Genomic DNA, 25,258 nt, shown 5'->3' with positions numbered 1-25,258 from the left:
TGATGTCAGCAAAGTAGTACTAAAATGGGAAGGATAACGAAAATATAGATCAGGGCTTGTGGGTTCAGAGGGCGTGTGGTTGGGTAGGCGAACTATGATTCGAAATGTCTACGCAATTCTGTTGCGTAGAAAGCATGAAGTGGAAGAGATCATGTACTGGTTGGCATGTCATTGTTTTATAGAAAAACAAGCGTGTGGGAAACTGCGCATATACTGCAAACACTTTACATGTTAGAATTAACTTCCTTATGGCACACCTTTGGTTTAGGCCAGCTACTCGCGTTCTGATCACGCCATTCCTTTGTAGGTTTTTGGTCGTCGCTTTTCTTTGTTGATTGTGTCGCGTACCCTTCGTTTGTGGGCTGGGTTACATTTCGGCTTATTTTGGAGTTGCATTGCGCGTATTTTCTAAGAGTCCGCCTATCGTATGACAGCACTACCTGTTGCTTCCTGTTTTGTGGACTGTCATACCCGTTTTTGTACCCCGAAATCCCGTGGCTTCTCCCCACCAATTCCAGGAGCCTCCTCTCAATTCAGGATTACCTGTACTTAAATTTCCATTAATTACTTACGTAGATTGCACTTTGTCTCCGTCCTTGTTTCTCTCTACCAACACTCCCTTACCTACCGATGGTTTGCGAGGACGTCATCCACGCCCAAGTTTCCCTTTACCACACCCTTAGTGATCCTTTATAACTTTTTTCTGGTGTCCACTGTGCCACATCGGCCAAGAATCCTCTACCTAGTATCAATCTTATTATTTTTATTTTGGGTATTTTCTTTCAGCGCTGTTGGAGTTACAGACCGACATCGTTTCGCACTGCTCTCCTCTTGCTGCATGTGCTTGATCTGCTGTACTCCACCACCTCCTCTTCCTCATCGGAACAAGGTTACCTCTTCGACCCCAAGATCCCTTTAAGCTCTGCCCAGTTGCTGCGCTCCATGTAGCCTCTCTTTAAATCAGGATTCTGCTTCTCAGCTCTAGAATCCCCTCGTCTTATCTCAACAACTCTTTAGCCCAAATGATCTTACCTTCTTTTACTGCAGGACTTTGGTACGCTTCCCTTGCCCACCACTGCGCAATTTTTCCACTTTCCAGTAGCCTTTCACTATCTTCTACGTCAGGGCCATCCCTCCACGATCCCCACACCCTGGTCATTTTGCTCCCCTCCTCCCCCTTAGATTGCTTTTTCCTCCCGGCCTCCCTTCTCTAAAGTTAAACTAGTTTGTACTCTGCAAGCCAAACCCATCATCACTCCATCCTCCTCACCACTCCAGGCTTCTCTCGCTCCCTGAAAGGGTCTGTGTCACTAAACAACTCTTAGCTTCTCATTTCCCTGGCTTCTCGTTTTCTTTCTAAGATGACGGCAGACCTAAAGCATAAGTTGCAATGCCCCATCTGCTTGGAAATATACAAGAAGCCAGTAACCTTGACCCCAATCTGTGGGCACAGCTTCTGTCGAGAGTGCATTGAGAAGCACTGGGACAAAGAGCACCAAGTACAGGTGGTTGCTAATGGGGATCCCACTTTAGAGGGAGGGCAAGGCTACAGCTGTCCGGAGTGTCGGCAATCTGTGCCTCAGAGGCCCCAGCTTTCCATCAGTGTCGCCCTATCCAGCATTACGGAAGATGTGATGACTGGGCTCCACTGGAAGATCCCAGAACCTCAGGAGGAGCAGTCCTTGGAACCGCAGCCTCCATTGTACCTACAGCCTGAGCTACAGCAGGGCATACAGGCATTCTGCTCCCGGCACAATCGCTCGCTGGAGTTGTACTGTATCCCGGATCAGCGCTGCATCTGCTGCGAGTGTACTGTGCGAGAATGCAAGGAGCATCCAAGGACCCTGCTTTCGGAGCAGAGGAGGGATAAGGAGGTGAGGGCCGTGGGTGCAGTGGGATACTGGGGTTCATTGGTGAGCCCGGATGTGAGAGACCTGTGAACTGAGGATATGTGGTGGGTTATTGACTAGATGCCGAATACGGGCTAATAGTGGAGAGCCCTGGTGATGAGGACTATGAGTAGAACAATATTTTTTGCCATCTTAGTTATAGAAAAATCAAGCTTTTATTAAAGGGGAACTGGCATGAAATACATATATTTTTTGTAATATTGAAGGAATTGTGTGAGGACGTCAAGTGCAACATGAAAGCATTGACAGGCCTCCACGGAGAAGGAAGGAATTGGCCTGCAACACTGATGCTGGGTCGAATTTTACGTGGTTGGCTTCACATGCAGACTCCCATTTACTGTGTGATCCTTTAAGTTGCCTAGTAGTTGAACATTTGCTGTTCTTTGGGTGGGGGGGGGGGTTGGGGTGGCATGCAAAGTGGCTGGATCTCTGAAGTGTCAGGGTATGCTGAAGTTTGGAATTGTCTGAAAAGTGGTTCGGAGCAAGGTAGTGATCGGGATGAATGATGTGTCTGGGCAAGGTAAGAAGACAAGGAGCAGGAACCAGACTGACCCAAGTAAGTAGAAAAGAAAATTATGCTCTATTCTTCGTAGTTACAGCAGAGCAGGTTAGAGGTGGGAGAGAAGCTTACATGTGTCCACTCTAGTCTCCATCTTTACTCAAAGTCCCCTAACTGCCTTTCCTGGAACCCTGTGTTTCCCCAGGTTCCACATACCAGCTAACATTCCACAAGGTCTCCCACTGCATTCAATCATACACTTACACTGGCACCACAATAATGAGTGCATGGTTTCTTTTAGAAAAGAGTTTGATCGTATCATCGTCGCTATGTTACAATAGTTAAGAAGCCATTATGTGACCAATTGGAACTATGAAATTGCAACAATATTTATACTTTGGTTTCCCCATAGTGAGGTTGAGTCCACAAATTATTTATTTATTACAGGTTTATATTAAGAGCGCACATTGGAGAGTGCTTTGAGAGTGCTATTCCGGTTGGTTGCTATCCCCCGCACCTCGCTCCTATCTGCTGCTCATTTGAATCCATTGACTGGACTGCCGGTATCAGCAAACCTGATACAAAGTATCCTCAAAACATGGACTGCCGACTCTAGTTAAGCCCTGTCTCCATCTACCCAGAAGCACTATAAAACATTGTGGCCGCGCGCATTGGAGAGTGCTTTGTGAGTGCTGTTCTGGCTCATTGCTATCCCTCGCTCTTCGTTGCTGCTCATTTGAATCCATTCACTGCACACCCGGAATCAGTAAACCTGATACAAAGTATCCTCAAAACACAGACTGCTGGCAGGACGAATATTACATCTGAGTATTTGGCTACATACCCCACAGAACTGATAATAAGGTAAATAAGACATTATCATTGCTTTTTTACTTAGACTCTGGTTTAGCCCTGCCTCCATCTACCCAGAAGCACAATAAAACATTGTGGCCGCGCGCATTGCAAACGTGCATTGGAGAGTGCTTTATGAGTGCTGTTGAAACTGTTCAGCGGAGCAGAGGACAGCACTCGCCATAGCCCCATGTCCATATATTGTGCAAATAGCTGTTTTACCTTTTGATTGCTTGCCCAGACCCTTGCCTAAGTGATTCTGTAATGGCAACTTACACTCTAAAAATTAAACGTGCCGTTCATCGGCCATATCCAATTCATACCTTCACCCCATGCAGGCGTGTTGGAATCTAATGACGGCTGTAAAAGGAAACCAGCTAAGGTCGAACGCTCTAAATCGCTGACGACAGATATAAGGGAATTCTGGCAACCATTGTTGAAAGCACACACCGGTGCCGACTCACTTGTGACAACTGAACTTGCATTGCCGAGTTTACTACCCTCGCAATCGCAAAATGGCGAGCTGCTCAGTTTGGCAAAGATGCCGATATCCAAAAGCAATGTACATATTACTGCGGAACACAAGATGGATTAACGCACTGTGTGCCTATGATGAACTTGTGCTCGCCAACTGCGAAAAAATATAGTGATTCTGCGAACATGACCATCACTGTATCTGCAAGTTTAAAAAATAATCTTTACATGACTCCAGAATGGAAACATCGGAGGACCCTGCAGAAAATCGCAGAAATCACTCTGAATAACAAAACTGAAGATCATAAGCAAACAAATGTGCCTATCCTGAAGCAATCAACTCTGGCACCTCAAAGTCTGGCTTGCTTATAGAACAGCTGTTGACATAAACAAAGAGACTCTGCCCAATCAAAATGTGCAGAATACTATAATGGAAACTCAGTTCGCCTCGCCCAATGTGAACATTTCCAATTTGTCTCACTCTCCCATTCTTTATCTGAATGTAGCTAACGCCACTGTAAATTCCTCTGAATTATCGGATACGCCCTTTGTCAAACCTACTCCTAGACCGTCGTTTGGTTTAAAACAACTACCCGTTCTGGCTTATGAAATTACCTTAGCCGCTATGAACAATGGGCTGTATAACCTGATGAAAATCTACAAAATGTTGGGCAAAAAAGCAGAGGCTCATGCGCTATTGATGAATGGTCATCTCTCTGCTAAAATGTATGTATTAATTGTAGATGTGAATGATCAAAAGAATTTGATAGAAAGGGAAAATCAAAAAAGCCCCCAACTTATACTAACTCCAGAGACCTCACAAATTGAGAAAACGATACAGCCGGTGACTGATGTAGTATGTTTGACAACTAGGGCTAGGTTCGAGATATCTGCTGAAAACATTGAGGAAAATGTGTGTGATATTGGTATAACACTTGGTGCAGAGACACCTGAGAAATCACAGGAGTCAGTATTTGAAATAGTTAACCACAAGTAGCGCAACATCAAATCAGGAAAACGGGCAACCTCTGCCCCTGAGAAAAAAACTAAAAATCAACGCACAACAAAAAAAAGTCAAATTTTTTAAATTTATTTATTATTTTTGTATTTTATTTGTAACAATTAGTTTGTATTCAAACTTCAATTACAATCAAAATTCTAATTCATCTACTCTGTACATATGTTCACAACAAAGGAAAAACCATCAGATTGAATAAATTGAAATAAATTAAATTGTCTTTCAACCGATAGCATTGATTGGCAAAGAAATATCATTGCTCAAATTATTCTCCAGGAGATCGCAACTGCACATGTAAGTGGCACATTGATTCCAGACAGTACCCAAAATCACCACTTAACAATGTCAACATCAGCAGGAGCAAACTTTCCAAGATAACGAGATCTAGAGTTCATTAGTTTTTGACATTCTGTAATCAGGTGTTTCAAAGATTGTCAGTAGTGTTTGTATCACGTCTAAACCATAAGATCTCTTTTGTTTTGTATACAGTCAACCGAAATCTTAGGAATTGGTTGCAGTGTTTTCTTGACAGGATTTTTTGAAGATATTTAGGTAAATGGTCAAAGCTGTTTGCTGGAAGTCCCAAGTCGATTGAGGATTTCAACATGTTCATTTTTTCAGAATTTTGAATCCATTTCCACTGTCTCCATTTTTTTTTTAGCTATTTGCGGAGTTGATTATAATGTTTCCCAATTTATGTACGCATAGTCTAGTATCTTTTTTAATTTGGTTGCCCATATCAACAAAATACCATGATATTGGTTAGATGTGGCTGGTGCTAAGATTTGGTATGCATGAGCTTGATCTTTCAGAGACATCTTCCATAGCACAGCCAAGGATTTCCATATGACTATGTTATACATAGACTCCAGCCCAAGCTCATGTCTTATGGAGATCATTGAAACGCTCGTGGGCAGTTTTAGAACACGTCTCCAAAATAGCCCCTCAAGTGAAGACCACAGTTGATGACTTAGGTTCCAACCAGCCTCGGCACCAAATGTGATTGATGGAATCACTTTTTTGAGTGTAAAAAGTTATGACTGGTTTCAATGTAAATTTGCCATATTCGGTGTGCAACTTTGCCCCTTGAAGCAAGAATAACACCATTCGTTGTTTCAAGTCTGTCATCCATTCGTATCCTCTGATTGAGGTTTTAAATTGGATGCCTAAATATACCACCACTGGAACAAGCACGATTTGTGAGTCAGCAAGTTTCCATCTGAATCTTTTATGTATTCCTTTGGTCATTCCCCCATTTGCCATGATCTTTGTCCCGGCCACATTAATTTCCAAGGCGTTGTCATTTAGATAGCTTTGCAAGGCTGATAAGTGTCATGCTCACCTGGTCTCCACGGGGGCGTGCTCGTGTGCGAAGGATGATGTCTGCACTGGTGGTGTTCTGCTTAATGAGGGCCTGCTTGCGTCTTTCCTTCTGTCTTGCCTCGAGAGATGTTCGTCTGCAAGTTGAAACAAGATATTAGCCAACTGTGTGGAGCTGGTTTTGGTTTTCACCTCCTTCCGTGTTATCCTTCTCTTTCCCTGGCTCACCTTGTTTATAATATGGGTGAGCTCTCCGTCCTGCACACTCTCTGGCAGGGGCGCGGTTACTCTGTAGTTCCAGGATCGAGTTACTTCACTGATCCGATGGAGGTTGCTGAAGTGGATGGACCGGAGTAAGCAGGTAAGTCTCTATTCCAATAACTCCTTGAAATAGCTGCCTTAAGTCCTTGCATGCAAGATATCTAATGTGCATTTTTTGTCTTTCAGGTGCGGCACAAAAGCGGTTTTCTGATGATGGATGACTCTCCTGACAATGATGTGCAGGATTCTTGCCGGTAAGTAGAGTGCTGTGAGATATGTGCTAATAGTTTGCTTTATTTTAGCCTTCTTGTTGTGTGCGACTAACCTGCTTTGTCTTTTCTGTTTGGCAGGTGCAGCGCTTTTCCAGGAAGAAGATGGAAGGTCCGACTGACGGTGTCGAGATGCGGTGCGATGCAGAATGATGGAGAACTGCTCGCTGGAGTTCCTGGAGGAGGCCGAATCAGGTGCGTCGCTACCCGAGAGGGTACCTTCTGTTCTGACCTTCTACAGATGCGGCGGCCCTTGGATAAGCATGAAGGCGAGGTCCAGATGTTCTACAGGTAAGGCCTTCAATGCGTGAATAACTCTCGTTCTTCTATTTTCACAGGTGCCGATGGATAGAAGACTCTGGACGGGCATGGCAGAAAGGAAGCAAGAACTGACACAGTGAGCGTTCTGCTGCAGGAGTGCAGATTAACGCGAAGCATGTTCAGTTTGCAAGGTGCAGTTTAAATAGCCTTGCAAGTAGTTCCCGGAAAATAGTCCCCTTCATCGTATCCTGTCTCTCAGGAAAAAGTAGTCCCAAGCCACACCCTGTACTGAATGGCTCAGCATCTCAGAGCCAAATAAATGGACCATGTATTTAACATTTACCATGAGCCTGGTGCCAGCAGTGCCAGGACTGAGTTCAGGTGAGCCTAGCTGGTGCCTTGGAAGTCCCAAAGGAAGCCAGAGTCTGGGCTGGGCTCGTGGGTTTCAGGGTTTTGGGGGCATGAACCATGACAATAAGAGTCTTTGAAGACCAATTGGAGATGAGTCCATTAGAACGATATCATCAGCATAGATAGACCAACTGATGGGCTGACCATTTATTTTTGGAGGGAAACCGCAAACTTGTTGAAATGCATCTGAAACGTCTGATATAAAGAGGTGGAAGAGGAGAGCAGCCAAGGGGCACCCATATTTGACTCCATTATTTGTCATTATTTCCTCTGTAAGATCACCTGCTTCGTTTATGCGCACTCTGATGGAGGTCTTCTCATGAAGTGCCATTATTGGCTGCAGTAGATCCAGAGGACAAGACCATTTCTTCAGTTTCGGCCAAAGTTTATGGCGATTAAGTGAGTCAAACGTTTGCTTCATATCAATGAACTCAAGAAACAAGTTTTTTTTCTTCTGTTTAAGCGCTTCCAATTTCAACTTGTTAAGTATTATCAGGTTCAACTCTGTGCCGACTCCTTCGGTGAATCCGGACTGGTGTATATCAAAGCGACCTGAATCCATTTTCCACTTGGAGAGTTTTTGCTGTAAAAAGGTTGCAAAAATCTTGCCCACAATATCAAGAAGGGCAATGGAACGATAGTTTACCGGGTCGTCCCGATTGCCCTTCTTGAATATGGGAACTATGATGGCAGAGTTCCACGATTGTGGGAGCAACTTAGTGGTTGCTATCAGTCGAAACAGATGCTCAATCAATGATGCCCAGTGCTCATTATTTGTTTTTAGCACCCTGTGTGCTTTCATCAGTATTGAACACCTTATCAAAATGTTGTTGCCAACTCTCTTTTGATAAGCCATTATGAATCTTTGCGTTCTGAAATACAGACTTGTTGTTTATTGTATACCATAATTATTTTGTCTAATGGCATGTAATCAGCTTTAGTATTCGTTCACCACGCTCTTGGTCTCTCATAATTTCAAAACTCTTCAGCCAATTGCGATATCTAGTCCAATTCCAAGAACAAAAAATATTATCAATAATTTGACAATGCCCAAATATTGCACCTCACTTAAAAATGACGCAAATGACAGAAAATCAATGGCTGACTCCGGCAAGCAGTGTTGACGCAGGTACCTTCACTAGTCACGAAGACGAAATGGCCATAGTTCATAGTGAGGAGAATGACGAAGAAATCATGAACCTTTCTACTTACTCAATTACCACCCTAGACCAAGATCTAGAGAAAGATCATCCTGACCCTTGTTGGCCTACATAAAAAGCCAAAGATAATCAACAACACATTAATATTGCCGGCCCAAAAGATTCAAGGAGAGAGACAAGTCAAGGCGATACTGACTTTCTAACCCTTGAACAAAAAAGAAAACGCCCTGCTAAAATTGCAAAATCCTTAGAAGCTGGTGCAAGCTCAATTGAAAGGAAAAAGGTTCCGCATATTAGAACCTTGCCTGCTATCTTTCACGATGAGCAGCAAGAAGACCCTGATTAAAAAAAAAAGTGACAAAAGTAGGGAGCCCTGTCTGGATCGATCTGACAATCGCATCATAACTATGTTAGACAGGCACAGAAGAGACCTTTATCCTATTAGAACAACGATCCTGACTGGTTTTCAAACAATATCCAAATTGAATTTAATTGATACTAAAATAAATTGCCTCAATGTCTTTTGTAAGTCGCGAAGAATCTATACTGAAACTCTAATAATATCTTCGCAAATTGTTAAAAAAAAATATGCATTGCGAAAGACCTACTATATGAACAAGGATTTGATGTAAACATCAAGAAATCCGATAGGAGATTGGAAAAAATAAATCGACCTTCATTAAACAATGACCAAGAATATGTGGAAAAACAAGAGGAAACTAAACAACTAGTTATCAATTGGGAAGGGACTAGAGGGAAGCTAAAACGTGAAGTGTATTATGAGTGTGATCAAGTGAGTTAAAATACTACAAAATGGTCCTTGCTCAAAAATGCTATAATTAACACCAAGCACAATCTAAAGGAATAGAGCCAAATCAATTCGTCCCCAACATCTATTTCATATGGCTGTGTGGAACACTAGGGGCTTTAAACACTTACTAAAAAGAAATACAAAGCATCCTTTAGGCAAATTTGATCTCATATTACTACAAGAAACCTGGATATCCACTCAACCCATGATACCAAACTATGAAACATGTTGGTTTCCGGCCATTAAACAAACTAAAGGTAGACCGATGGCAGGCCTTTTGGCAGCCCTTAGATTGAACTCTGGGAGTAAAATAACGCCTTGGGTTTCCCACATGCATGTATACAGCTATTAAAACTAACATTTTCAAACAACACACATCCATTAGCTCCGTACACAGCTATCATAAACATAAATTGGAACTCGGTTATCATATCTGATGATTTGTTCTTTGAATAAATAAACCAAATGCTTGACATGATTTATAGCAGACAGTACTACACCATCCTAATTGTGGGCAACCTTAAAATAAGGTGCTTGCCAAAAAAGAACAAACTTCTGTCGCCGATAAGTTGTAGATGGTTGAATCTCATGGCGGATAGAAATTTCACTCTCAATGGAACCATCAATGGTGACATTCCTCCAAAACCTACGTGGAAGTGCGATTGCTCATCCACCATTATAGACGTATTCATCTCGACCCAAGAACTAAATAAGTCATGAGATTCACGGTAAATACCACTACTGAAAGCGGTCATAATTTACTTGAAATAACATGGAAACATACTAATGGCCCTACAAAACAATAGCATAAGAACAAGTTAGAACTAGTGGATGGTAGAAATAGAATCAAATGGACTGGTAACAAATGAAAACAATTATTAGGAAAAATTACTGCTGAATCATCTAATCTTCAAAAAGAGAATTCTCAAATGGTAAATACCTCTTACGCACACTTCCTGGCTTTATTTACTGAAAAACCCCAAGCGCGGCTTCACAACAAATTTGTGCATAAGGACAAATATGACCCTGAAGTTAAAAAAATCAAAAAGTGAAAATGAGGAGAGAATTCAAAACCATTGGAGCACTCTCAACCTATATAGCGACTATAATCAGAACCAGTTATAATAACTCTCTAAAACAGTATGAGCTATTAAGACTAAAAAAATAATGAGAATATGATTAAAGCGCTAGCTACAAAATCTAGTGCACACATATGGCATCTGTTACCATTGGAACTGTTTGCGGATCTGACTAATAAGGTTGAGAAACAGTCTTGATATAGCATCTTTCAAATTTGACCAAAATGACATTATCAGTCAAATTAAGAAACTGAGCTCCCCTCAAGCACCGGGCCCGGCGAGCTCTCAAATGCAATGCTAACAACCCATCCTGAAGTATTGGCTGACATTCTATATTTTGAACTATTAATCGAACAGGATCCATCGTGGCAAAAATCTGTTCTCATCCCTATTTTCAAAAAGGGAGATAGGAATGATCTGACAAATTAGAGACATTTGGCCTTATTAGACACCCCTGGTAAAATATATGCCAGATGCAACATTGGCTAAAGGCAGCCAAGCTGATGGACCCACATCAATCGGGAATCATCAGCAGGGTAGGAATTGCGAGCGACTAACTTACTAATAATATCTTCTTTAAAAAAAACAAGCCTTTGCAACAAAACAACCAACTTACATTGCTTTCATTGACTTCAAACAAGCCTTGATTCCATTTCCCACACTCTACTGTGGCAAAAACGAATTAATGCAGGTTGTCCAAGTTACATACTAAATCTATTACAACAATTGTACTCTAATACGTCTATACGAGTTAAGCTTAATCGGCAAGGCCTGCTATCCTGTCCTGTTAAGACATTCCGTGGGCTTAAGCAAGGATGTACACTTGCTTCAACATTGTTTAACTTTTATATCAATGATATTGGTGAATATCTAAAAAGTGTCAGGGCCTTCCCACCAAATGTGGGCGGTTATCTGATAGCTTGGCTTCTCTACGCCGACGATTTAGTGTTAGTTGACGAAACTTCCATCGGACTTCAAAGGCAACTTGATGCCCTACAAGAATACACTCAAGTGAATAATGTATCCATTGACACTAATAAAACAAATATCCTGAAACTCCAGAGCAAGAAAGGGACAACCAGAAACACGGAATACAAATGGTCGATAGGCACCACCCCACTCACAATCATACATGAATACAAATATCTAGGGGGGAACATTAATGGCAACTAAGTGGAAACACCTTACAAATGGGAAATAAAGCAAAAATACAATCGTTATGCTCACAAGCAAAGGAAATACATTGCAAATATGCCCCTAATAATATATTACAAAAAAAGGTTATACCGACAATAACGTACAGTGCCTAATCAAAATATCTAGAAAATCATCCTGACTGGGAACACCTAGAGGGTGTATTTTGGAAATCATTATTGCCAATACAGAAACGCTTCCCAATCACTATCATTATATATGAATTGGGTCTAATTTCGATAAGAGCAATAGTAAGTTGGAATGCAATATCCTTATATAGAAAGTATTTAATGAAAGGGTCATTTGAGGCAACACTAATACCCTCTGTCACAACGACTATGAATAACAAAGCCTATAAAATACTAGACTCCTGGAAGAACCATTGTGTAGTAATCATGAAAAATGCAGATATCAACAGTATGATCTTAATATCCAACCCGGAACGAGTGAAGAAAAAGCTCTGGTACTATGATTTGACAACCACTATGACCAAATGTATAATGTATAAAATATGCAAAAGTACCTTCTCTGAAAATGTTCATCAAATTCCGAGATATCTACAGAAATTTCCAAATCAAAATGACTGGGTTCAAATTATGAGATTATGGTTCAATCTATGGCCCACTAGAGCAATGTTGGCAACTCGAATTAAAGACAAAGAGAATTAAGGTTTATGCAGATTTTGTAAATTTGTGATTTTGAAAATAACACAGAAACATTAGAACATCTGATTGTACCAAGGTAACTAGCATCCACAAAGACTAATTTCATACATTTCGCAATTTAGACCCCTCCCAAATGTGGAGCATTATAATTAATGCTGAACATATCTTGTTAAATCTAGCCACAATTAAGTTTGTAGAAAGTTTAAAATTGTGAATCTGTAAAATGAGAAAGCAAGAATAATAATTTTGGAACTGGAACAACACTTCCACACATGATAAAAGAACTCAAGACATGCAAAATCCTCATGCACATTTGCATATTGTGGGTAAACTAAGACGTATTTAGTAAAGATGTGACTAGATCACGCCGGTTAGTTAGGAAAATTGAAATAACATTTGACGTTGTAATATAGAGTTACTTTTGAATATTATATTACTCATTTCTGTCACCAGCATAGTGCGGCTACTCTTGAGGTGAATGGCTCAACTTGTTTCAAAATCAAATCATTGTTTATATTTAACATTACACACAGTATGAAAGGGGATAATATACTGTTGATTTGTATCATAAATTAGTTTTAGCTGTATTTTTCTGCGATCAGAGATTCAACTGTAATGTGGAAATGTTGTCACCGATTATCGCAGTTATTTTTATCCTTTGTGTAAAAAGACATTGTGAAAAAGGAATTCATATGTGAAAGGTTTTAATTTTTTTAAACCAACCAAAACACAATTAAAAAACAAATACGAATTAAGAGTGAATAACGCTGTACAGTAAACCTACACACTCAATAAAATAAACAGACCAAATACAAAAATAAAAGCTAAAATAGCAAAAAGAAAATGTAATCATCCTACATTTCAGATGGGGATCGTAGGTACGTCATAAGGAAGAGCAAGCAAATAGAAGACAGCAGCACCAGACAAGAACTCTATGGGGGAAGTTTGGAATTGGAAATGTTATGTACTCCCCTAGTATACTGTTGCGTTATGATATTGAGTAGGCACTGTAAACCGGCATGTTTAATCACTGTTTCTTGCCCATGAAGGTGAGTCTTTAGGCTTTTCTTTGCTTGTCTTTGCAATGAAGGCTCTTCGCCTAGTGTGTAGGAATGCTCACCTTCACATCTCTCGCTTCTGGTATGTTTCCCTTTTGGCATATGTAAGTGTGTTTTAGGCACCCAATTTCTTAGGAAAAGCGGCTTTAGCAGCTTTAGCAGATGGAAGTCCTCATACTGTAACCATTCTTGCCAGCCTCAGAGCGTGTGATATATGAAGTATATTCAACCTCACTAAATGTATCACGTTATGCTCTCCTCCCTGATAACACTGTCTAACATGTAAGAACACAGCTGGTATCAAAGACTTGCATAGTGGGGCTTTGTTCCCTGCGTGCAACATTGACTCGGTATGATTATTTTCCCTGCCTGGACCACCCCTTCCATTGAAATGCATGTGTTCCTTTGGATATAATAGATAAGCTCACACAGGGAGGGAGGTTCTCAGTTGCGCCGAAGTCTTGTCCTGTCGTTGGTGTGTTTTGTCCTTTTGTTCGCTTTCTACTAATAAATGGTTCATCAATCCACCAGAATAGTCGGTAGTCTTTTTTCCACGATACCTCTTATTGGAAGAGAATTGCCAAATCGTATGTACTTCTAACTATAGCATCTCCTGACTCAGAATACCACAAGGACACCCCAGAAATCTTCAATTTATCAGCAAAATATAGGGGCTCTGAATAATGTACAGCTCTGTAACAAATACAAATTAGTTTCAAGGATCTTCTAGAGTAAGCTAATGAAGACAGAACATTTGATTGGAAACCCCAATCAAATGTTCTGTCACTGAAGTTCAGCTGGCCAGTAGGATGAAAAACGGCCTTTACCGCAGCCAATCTGATAAAACCGCAAATGAATTGGTTAGTGGACAGTAGACATTTTATGTTGATTGAACGATAGGATAGGAAGTATTAGGCCAATGGGTACCTTTATTCTACTGTAGCCAATTGGCAATAAACTGGTTTAAATAGCCCTGAAAAGGAGCTCTCCAGTTGCTCCTGAGGGCTTCCATCTTTTCCACTGACTTGCATAGTGCCATGGCCTATGTTACAAAATATCAACATCAACGGTCACTGCAGGATACCTTTTGCAACAATGATGGGCAATTACAGATGTTATAATGCATCAACAATGGACATGACTTGGAAGCATTTTTCAATTGCGAAGTGCAATGATGCAATTCTGAAATTCAAGTCCTATTTTTGGAATGATATTTTAGCCCTCTTTAGCACATGTATTTCCTTATTTGTATTCTTGTTCCTTTTCTTTGTCTTCCTTTTTATATTTATTTCTTTTATTATGTTGTTCATGTTTTTCCCTTCTTTCCATCTATCCTCCTTTCCTTTATCTTTCCAATTCTTTTCTTTCATTTCCATCTTTCCACATGAATGACTAGCCTTAGAATTTGTGGATGGAGTGTGCCTACAGAACTCAAAGAGCTGGGAATAGCTACATGTTCAATAAGCCTTGGAATAGCTGTGAAATTCATAGACCATGGAATAGGTTCAGCATCCATATTATGGGAATTGTGACCCAAGTAAAGTGGGGTGACAAAATGGGGGATGATTACTTCGGATTAACACAAGGAAGGTGGGAGCTGGTTAAAAGGGAACCTGTTCTAATATCTGATTGTTTATTTTTTTTAGAAAACATTGCACAAGACTCTGCTGGAAACTAAACAGCACCTGAATTCAACAGAAGCAGAAATGTCAAAAACAGAGGAAAAGGCAAAGAACATTCAGGTGAGAAAGGGTATCCACCATACCCGCAGAAACATAAAGCTTAACTGTTCTACAACCATTGTATAGATTCTCTGGGTTGTGCCTATATGTATTAATTCGTCTTTTATTCTTTTGTCACCTTTGTAGAAAATGTGATTCTGGAAATGCTTGTTTTGTATAGCAGTACCATTTTCATAATTCTTAGGGTACGTACTGATTTTTAATTTAACCTAAGTGGAAGAAGAGCAAAGGAAAGGGAAGAGAGTTAGGGTGCGCCGTGTGCCACTAAATCTTCATTTAAAATATTGCTTTTAGAGGAGGAGTGCTGGACACAGTTTGAGGGCTGTCTGTGTAATAAAGTTCCTCTCTCTGCCTAGGGTAACCTCTTTGCCTGCTATAAGACATGTGTTTAGGTATCATTTCATTAAAAGCTGTAATCGATTGGAGGTCTTTGCAATTGCATGGAGGCTTTTTAGATGCTCCGTTTGGGACGTTATTTATAAAATTAAGAATGGTGAATTTGTCAGGAAAGTGGAAGTCTCTTTTACCTGGACAAATAAATGTGCAACATTTTTGGATCAGTTGGGGAGATCAGGAAGCTTTATTGACCAGACCGAATGAAGTGAAAAAGCACCTAAGTGAAAATTACTGGATAGAAAATAGATCTAGGCTGATGAACTATGGTATCTATAGTCATTTTATAACATAAAATCCAATAATTTGCTACAAGTCATTTTGCTAAAATATCCATCAAAGAGGTGTTGGCAAGTCTGGTTGCACCTCAAACTAAACATATTTCCTACATTAGAAGTACTAGGCGTGAGAGAGTGCGACGTTTTTTGTAAAATGGAAATTGAAATGCAACAACATTTAGTTATGCTGTGCCCTTTAGTAATGACCGTATAGCTATATTTGACAAATTCTTTCATGCTCTACAGATAGAGGGTGGAGAGAGATTATGGCATGTCTTACTTTGTGATCCACCCTCCTCTCTGTTAATTGCTGCTATTAGATTTGTAGACTTGATATTTGGGGCCGCATCTTAAAGGAGACATATATTTCTTTCTCTCTTTTTTATATAATCCAATGAAGATCTTTTAAGAATTCAGTTAGACTATGCATTTTAACTACTAAGGTGGGTATGATTTTGTTTGAAATAGGGTTCTCATGGAGATTGTTTCGTTTCCATTTTTTTTATATAGGAATGTTTGTGATTTTTATTTTGTATATTTTAATTAAATGAAATGTTGAGTGTTTTTTAAACAATGTGATGTGATGACATTTAGGATTTCTCTTATTTCTATGTGTGAGACATTTGATGTTAACTATAACACAAAAGAAATGAATAGGAAATTGTTTTTACACCACTTTAGAATTGTTTTTCTCTTCTCGGTCTGTGTCTGTATTAAAAATTGTATTTAATGTTTAATGTTAGATGGACTTCGTATCCTGAAATAAATCTTGCATAGAATGACAAGTTCACAGATAGCCACCACTGCACTGCCGCAATTCTTTCCTGCACCATCGTACTTTGAATGAGGCCATAAATCTTCCGCCCTCTTGCCCACATCCTCTCCAATAATGAGGTCATTTACGAATACATCTTATGAGGTTTGTCAGGTGTCCTGTACCAGCGTAGTAAAATCTTATGATTGATTTCTCACAGTTAAACACTTTTAGGCTGGTAGACGTAGCTATCCTCACCCATACAACTTCAACAAAACTTCCTTTATTCCAGATCTCCATTCCCTCGGTTACAGATTGGGATAAAGAATCACTCGGCAGCCACATATCGGAAGAGGAAATGCAGTTATTAAGTAGCTCCCAAATAGCAAATCCCCATTTCACAAATGCTAAATCTAACTGATGCCTCATCTGAAATATTTCAATATTGTCTCTGTATCTGGCATAGTCACGCCATCCATGAATCAGTCCTCTGTTACCCAGTTGGTTATACCTAGGGAAGACTCCCCTCTATATGAATCATATAGGCCAAATACACTGTTGAATAAAGATGCAAACGTGTTTTCTAAGAAAAATAGCAAACAGTTTAGAACCCATCATCACAAAACCTATTTATTGGGATCAAACAGGGTTCATATGGGCCTGACAGACATTTGATACTCTGTGCAGTGATAGGAGTCATCAATCATGACCAAACATTTAATAAATCATTGATATTGCTTTCCCTAGATGCAGAAAAAAGCATTCAACTGTGTTGATTTGACCTTTTTAAAATGTAGTGTTTCTTAAATTCCGATTTGCTCCCCGGGTAACCAAACTAATTTTAGCTAATTTCCAAACCCCTTCTCCGCACTATTAAGATGAATGGAACATTCTCTGACACTATTACCTTGCGCAGGGGAACAAGACCAGCATGCCCGCTCTCACCATTTGTATTCTTATTTTATTCATATTTATCATTAATGCTACAGCAAATTAGAGCAAATAGGCATTTCACAGATTTCTCCATTGGAAAAACAAGTCACTAAGTTGAAACTATTTGCAGATAACATTCTCATTAAGTTTCATAAACCAATCTCACTACTCCAAGAAATAATATTTTGGCAGGCCATATGGATTTAAAATTAATCTTCAGAGAAGTCTTATGCAGTTAGCATTTCATAAACACATCAGAATTTTAAGAAATCTCTTCCAAACCCTCCCCCTTTCCTGGGAAAAGAAAACCATCAGATATTTGGGCACAACTCTCACCTCAAACAGTATTCACATCCATTCTGAAAGATTTATTTGAGTATTTGAGAAAATTGCCTGCATTAACGTTGTCCTTGTTTGGTAGAATGGCTATCATGAAAATGAATTTACTGCCCCACGCCCTATATATAGTACAAGCTTTGCCCATTAAGTTACTGATTAATTTTGGGAGACATGCAAAATAAAGTCTTTAATTTTATATGCTCCCACAAACACCCTATAATCTTGAAAAAAGTAATGAGTCCAATTTCTCAGGATGGTCTCCCGCTCCTCGACTTTAATAGATATATTATAGCATCCCAGCTTCGGGGCTGCATTGATTGGTGCCATGTCAGCATCAAGCGGAAACTTTGGCTTGAGAAGAACAAGTAAACACTCCAGTTACTTCAAATAAAATCAGCTCACTATCTTATAATTCTTGCAACATGTTTATGTCGTCTAGTGATGTTGTCAGATATGCTTTCTGCAGATGGGGAGCCATACTGAGGACGTTCAAAATATGTATATACCCATCCCCACTAACCCCAGTTTTTGGGAATCTGGATTTTCCTCTGGGACTGTACCACGTTTCTCCAAAAGGCAAGAAGGAGTTTTAACAATTCTGGGACAACTATTTCATAATGCCCCTCCCCCATATCCCCTTACATTTTTGAGATTGTAAGACTAGTTTTAGTCTTGGAGAAAATAAAAGATAACAATACTTACAAATAAGACACAAGATTTCCAATCCCTCCATGTATGGGAGCCTGTTGATAGCTGACCCATGTTGCTTCCTTATTTGAGTGGCACTCCACTTCAAGGTGGTCACTCGCCTCTATAAAGTCCTTGAAAATATCAAAATTCCACTTACATGCAACAATGCGAAAAAGACCTACATATTGAAAGCACAATGGAATAATGGTAACGCATATGGACGTGGGCTTCCACCTCCGGTGTGAGCTCCTAAGTGACTGAGAATGCGTTTATGATACTTCTGAGACAATATTTGCCACCCATTACATCTATTTAGATATGTCATACGGTGGTAATGCCGAAATATACAGATATACAGGGATCAACTTTTGTGTAAGATTAAAAACATTACCAGAATTACCAAGAGCTCCTGGAGACTGCGTGGGTGCTAGCAGTGCACGGCATAAAACAACATAACATAACTTTACTAAAGATCCTCTCTTAATTCTACTAGTCGATTCTGGTCAAAACCAGGATACTCACCCATGGGTAAAAAAATAACATATCTTTTAGCAATTGCTAAATTGACCAGAGCAACAAGGTGGAAGTCCCCGGACTCCCTGCATTTAATCACATAGGTGCATAGCGTGTGGGCAGTAGTAACAATGGCTGCAGTAGCCTATAACAAATGTAGTCTTCCATGGCCGTATGATCACCTTTCATCAACTTTATGAATCAATATGATCAGACGGAACTACACAGAGGAACATTTGAGAGCTTTCTCACTTGTATAGGTTGAAGATCGGCCCAGTTTACTCGCCATCTCTTGGATCTCCTAGCCTGCAACATCTTCCAACGTTAGCCTTCTCAGACTGCACACAAGTATGATACTGAGCTTAGACATATATTTAACTGAGACAAGTGGACAAAGAGAGAGTATGATACGCAGGGGAAGCCCTCTGATGTTATCACGCCTTGGAGGGGCAGAGCAGAGCCAAGCCGCGTAGCCAGTGTAAGGAAGGCATGGTATCAACAGTAGGACGGACACAAGTGACCGTGTTCAAGGGTGTTTATTGAAGTTCCAAAAAGTCTTAAACACCTATCTAATTCTAAATCTATAGATGGGAGCAAGCTATGACCATCAAATAATAACATAGTCCTAGCAGTGTCTTGTCAAAATAAAAGGGCCTATACTAATACACCTATTGCCAATCCTTACCTCTAAATACAAATAGTGTGGGAAACAATGTTACGAAAAAGAAAGATCACAAAATAATATGTCCGGATGTTCAGGCCGTTGGCCTCACGTTTTCAGCACGGGACAAGGCAGTACACTCGAGCTTAGCACAGTCTCTGACTTCTCTAGCACAGGGATACAGTTCAATCATTAGCATCAGGGCCTACCGTGCCCAAGTCTCTTTGCCTTTCAAAGTCTCTTCATTCAGAGGGCCTCATGTGACAAACAAACAATAGGATTTTTTCCTCTTTCATATTTTCACAAGAACTACATTTCTTAGGCAATTCACTGTTCACCTCGGATCCCCCTCAGCCGGGCTCTGATCCTCTCAACAAAACGTTCATAAATTATTTATGCATCCAATTTCTCGTAGGATATTCTTTCTCGGGTGACTAACGGTTCACCCCGGGTACCCCTCAGTCAGGCTCAGATCTTGGATCCCCCTCAGTCGGGCTCAGATCCCTTTTAACACAATGTTCAATTGGTCTCCCTCCGCTGGGCTCAGACTAATTCCAGTTTCCAATATAACATTGCACAAACTTGCTTCAACCAAAAGCGTTCATCTGATCTCCTTCCGCTGGACTCGGACCAACTTCATATAGTTTTTCACAGTTCAACTATCGAAGACTTTCAAATGTGCACAGGGTATTGCTTGACCCGTTGCAGGACCACTTCGATTTCACAATTCTTTATCACTCAACATTTAACACCTTTCTGCTGAATACCTAACAGAGACTTTCAAATGAATACCTGACCACTCTGTCTACGGTATTGTATCTTGGCTTCAAAGTTCAATCACTCATCTGCTGTTTAATTGTGTTTGCGTTGCTTGCCACATACGCTTCATACACTGTTCTCTTCAGTGTTCACTATACAATGTTGCCATTACCAGTCTGGTATTAGTCTCCCCAACTTACCGGCTGTGCTGACTTCACTGGCGCTGCTTTGTTTTAGGAGCCCAGGCCAGTACCACAGCGGCAAACGATTCTCCATGCCTTGACTATCGACGCAAGAGCCCCGGGTACCTCTGACACACAATGAAGAATTCTTCAGCCTTGATTCCTGGTCTTAAGTTTCCTATTCTCGAAGGTTTATGAAAGTAACAGTCTTTGGTTGAAAAGGTCAAGGGCACTTCCCTCCTTGCTATCCTCTTCGGTTTTGCTGTCTTTTGCCTTGTATTAAACTGCGATCTTGGGACTGCTGCTTCCTTTTGTGCTTTACCTTGCTCAATGTGTGCTTTCGTGCTCCGACTTTTATTTGTGTGGGGAAGTGTAAGGGAAGTCAGGTGCGTGTAATGGTCAGCAGTAATTGCCTGACCCTGCTTGACCATTGTATTGGGACATGTCAGGTATTCGGCTCGGGTGTTAGTCCGTTTTTTCTTGTAGTGAGCTGTCCCTGAGGAAATGTTCGTGTTGGGAAAGGGAGGGATTGAGTTCCTTAGTATCGTACTTGGTAGGATGGGGTATTTATTTTATTTATATATTTATATACTTGTAGAGTGCCGAAAGCCTGCAGGCATCGGGGCGCGTAACATAGAACATATAAGTAACAAACAGGACTATTAAAGCTCTAACCTAAGCTGACTGGCAATCCGGGATATTCTATTTAAATAAGTATGTGTTGAGGTTTTTTCTAAAGGCCTTGTAACTTGGTTCAAGTCGGAGAGTTAAGGTTAGGTTGTTGCAATGCGTTGCTGCCAGAACAGGGAAGGCTCTGCCTGAGACTGTTGCTCGGCTGTGGGGAGGCACTGTGATCCTGCCTTGAGCATCTGATCTCAGAGAACAATTCGGGATATATCGTGACATCTTTTTTTGAGATATGCCGGCACAGTGCCATATAAGCACCTGTGCACTAATGTCAAGATTTTGAACTGTATCCTATCTTTGATCTTAAGCCAATGCAGTGCTTTCCTTTCCATGGAAATGTGATCTCTTTTCTTCATACCTTTCGATAATACATACAGCATTATTTTCCATGATCTGTCATGTCTCTATGCAGTTCTTGGTGGCCCGAGCATAAGAGAGTTTCCATAGTCCAGTCGAGACAAAATGGTTGCCCTAGCGATTGTTGCAGTATTCTTCTCGCTCAGGAACAGATGGATGGATCTAAGTAGGCAGAGATAGTAGGAATTATTCTTGTGTAGGTAATAAACCTGCACCTATGCTCCCAAAGATGCCTCCATGATCATTCCGAGGGTTTTAACCTGCTCTGACATTTGTTTGCATGTGTCCTTGGTGTAAAAGGACTCATAGTCCAGCCCTAGTTTAGCTCGGGCTTTACGGGTACTGAAGATAATCAACTCCGTCTTTTTACTGTTGAAGCATATCCAATTGCCCTTCATCCAATTTTCTATGATGTTGTACAGTGTTGAGATTTTGCCGCTGTCGTTAAGATAATCGCCCTCCAGCTCTACCACCAGCTGGGTATCGTCGGCGTAGTTTGTAAAAAAAAGCACTGACGCTTTCCAGTAGTTCACACAAACATTGCATATACAAGTTGAAAAGGTAAAGGTGTTAGAGGGAAGGGGATACCGTGTCTCGCCATATAGTGTCCCACTTTGACTCCCCGAAGACCCCTCACCCGGGTGATCTTCCTGCACTGGTCCACCCCCAGGAAATGGATCCAAAAGCAATGGCCGTGTCTTGGCCACCTGGATGACAGATCCCGAGGGACTAGCGGATGAGACACTTTCAGGTTTCTCACATCAGCAACTTTAGAATCAGTGTGGAACGCCACCGTGAGACACCGAGAGGCTGGCGAACACGGCAACAGGGATGCTGCTTGAGTAAGAGAAGAATCCAGGAGCAGGTTGGGGCGTGGTCACAAACGCCTCGTGGTGGGCGAGACACCCGCTGAAGGACGCAGAGACCATCACCGCTGGGAGTGCGAGAAGCTCCCTCACACCCATATCCATAGATGGCTGCAGCCTGAGGGGAAGCTGAGAAGGAGACGCCGCAGAGAATCCAGAACGGGAAAACCGACAACGGGGAAGCATACCCGAGCGTGAGCCGAGCCCTGCAACGTTCCCCAATGCAGACGAAGGTACCGGGGAGAACAGAAAAAGCGGCAGGCTGCCAGGGCAAGAGCGGATGAAGAGTGCAACTCGTACCAGTCATAAAGACGAGGGATGAAGTTGTTTGATTGCCAATGTGAAAGGCTCATAAAGCCAGTAACAGCCCTTTGAAGAGAATAAAGAGGGACTGGAGACAATTAGCTTGGGATGAAGCAGAACGGACTTATGAACAAAGCGACAAAGAGTGGATAAAGTAATGCCCAAGCACAGCTTCTGTGGAATATGGTATAAGACTATCAAGAGAACCAGAATAGAAGAAAGAGTAATAAAGAGTGAACCCAGGAGTGGGGGAATCTAAAAGGAGATCAATTCCCATTCAAAGCAGCTAAGGATGAATTGAGAGACTGTGAAATGGTCACAAGTTAAGACAAGAGTATGAGAGACCTATCTCAAAACAAGCTGTAAGCAGCATAGCCTTAAAAAGAGCGCCAAGCCCAGAAATGCTTTACAACAGCTCATGTGTTCATATCCAGAGCTTACCAAAGAAGATTGTATGAAGAAACACAAGTGTAAGAGAGAGAGATTTCCATACATAGACTATCAGAAACTATGAGAAACCCTGTAGAAGAAAGGCCTTCTCTTGGCTGAATTTAAGTTGGTTAAATTAGTGGTAGGGTCAGGTAGAGTTAGGTTTGGACTGAGGACATTTTTACTTTGGGACTTCCTGACGACAGACACCCTTAATTTCTTCAGATAGTCAGAGTGATACCTTTAGCAAAAGGGAAAGTTAAGCCTTTTCATATCATTTCATTAAATAGAATTCATAATGTCCTTAATCTGTCTGACTTCTTCTTCCAACCCAACACAGCCCCCAGGCCCTTACTAGCAGTAGTAGCAACAAGCTTTCATGTAGATATGAAAGCTCACCGTAGGACCAAATAATTTCTGTGCAGGGAGCAGCTTATTCGCAATGTTGTGATGATAATTCTTCAATGAGGCTGCAGCATGACTTCTGCTCACCCTTCTCCTTCTGTAACAGGCGGGCGAGGAGGGGACTGCATAGGCCTCTAACTGCAGCCATGAAGGTGCAGGAATCCCTGCTGGGGGCGTGGGACATCAGGCAGAAGCTGCCGGTCCCCAGACAAAGCAAGCATTTCGTTTTCAATTTGATGTAATCTGTAGGTGGGGAGATGAGAGCATGTACTTAGGGAATCAAGCTTCTCACTGATTATGCCCAACAGGTCTGTAACATGCTTGCCATTGCTTGTTTTCCCGTGCAGAGGGGATATGATCTTTCAGCTCTGACTACACTGTTTCCATTGGTGGCAGGACTAAGACTTGTTTGCAAATGTCTGGTTTATTTCTCTATTGGCGCAGAAATTCCAAAGTAGTTATCACAGGGAATGTTGTCCAGAGCAATGTGATTGGTTATGATTCACATACAACCTTCAATGCATCACCTTTTCGTTTTCGTAGGAAGCAGAGAGTCATTACAAAACAAGGCCTAGACAGTGTGTCCCCCACAGGTAAGTAAGTGCCTGTGATGCCACCTCTTGTGCGGTCATATTGTGTGGTGTTATTCCCTGTCATTTCACCTTTTTTTTGTTTATGATATGATATGGCATTTATAACGTGCCTATACACAAGTGTTTTCAAGGCGCGACGAGACAAGGGAGGGGAACAAAGGGAGGACAGACAACGATCCTACTAGGCCAGGTGTCATTCAGATCACGCAAGTTCATGGGAAGGGGAGGGAGGAGAAGTGCAGGGGGAGGGGGAGAGGACTGTGCAGTACATGGGATAAGAAGAAAAACAAAATAAACAAGTAAAAGTACGGCCAGCAGGTGGCAAGTGCAAGGGTAAATGGAGACATCAGGTGTCAAGTGCTGGTAATGGGACTGTAGGGATACAGAAAAGGGTCCCCCAAGTGCGGGGGTTGCCAGGAAGGCAGTGTAGGGTGCGACTTGCGGGGGGGAGGGGCCTGGGCCCGAGACCAGAGGGTGACCAGGAACCAGTAAAATTTCAGTGTCAGCCAGGAGGTCAGCAAGGGAAGAGGCGGAGAAAAAGCAGAAGCAAAGCGAAAGGTTTTGAGGTCCTTCCAGAACCGAAGATGATTCTCCTCTAGTTGCAGGGAGGCTGTTCGGCTGGGGCCTCCCTCTGGAAGAAAGCGATCTACCACCAACACGTTGCTTGGAGAAGCGGCTGACCCTGAGGGAATTTGAGGTAGATGAGCGAAGAGCTTGAGAAGGAAGGTATTTAGCGAGAGAGAGTTGAAGGTATTGAGGCCCCAGGCCCCAGAAGGCCTTGTGGACGATGCACAGGGTTTTGAACTTAATCTTCGCAGCCACTGGGACACAGTGCAGAGATTTCAGTCCTGGAGAGATACGATCCCTGGGCTTGAGGCCAAGGACAAGTCTTGCAGTCCTGTTCTGGATAAGTTGCAGAGGGTGGAGAGTAGAAGCAGGCAGATTTAGAAAGAGGCTGTTGGAATAATCCAGCCTAGAGAGAACCAGAGCTCTGGAGACCGTGAGCTTCTGGGGGAAGGAGAGGAAAGGAAGAATACCTCTGAGGAGGTGCAGCTGGTAGTGTGACTTCTTAGAGATGTCAGAGATGTGAGGAGAGGAGGAGAGTGGAGAGTGTAGAGTCGAAGATGACCCT

The 25,258-nt window shown here is 41.6% G+C and overlaps 1 protein-coding gene across 1 annotated transcript in view; it reads left to right on the top strand.

Moving 5' to 3' along the window:
* The first annotated feature begins 104 nt into the window (after positions 1 to 104).
* The window catches only part of LOC138582946 (E3 ubiquitin-protein ligase TRIM65-like), a 270,237-nt gene continuing 245,083 nt past the window's right edge, over positions 105 to 25,258 (top strand). The window contains exons 1-2 of the mRNA XM_069654738.1: positions 105 to 1,874; positions 14,889 to 14,984. Coding sequence (XP_069510839.1) covers positions 1,362 to 1,874; positions 14,889 to 14,984 — 609 coding nt within the window. The 5' untranslated portion in view covers positions 105 to 1,361. The remainder of the gene's footprint in view (positions 1,875 to 14,888; positions 14,985 to 25,258) is intronic.

This window comes from Ambystoma mexicanum, chromosome 3q (genome assembly GCF_040938575.1).
Source record: "Ambystoma mexicanum isolate Mex_15411 chromosome 3q, UKY_AmexF1_1, whole genome shotgun sequence".
In the NCBI taxonomy this organism is placed as follows: domain Eukaryota; kingdom Metazoa; phylum Chordata; class Amphibia; order Caudata; family Ambystomatidae; genus Ambystoma; species Ambystoma mexicanum.
Note: the sequence above shows the minus strand (reverse complement) of the source record. Positions and strands in the feature narration are given on the sequence as shown.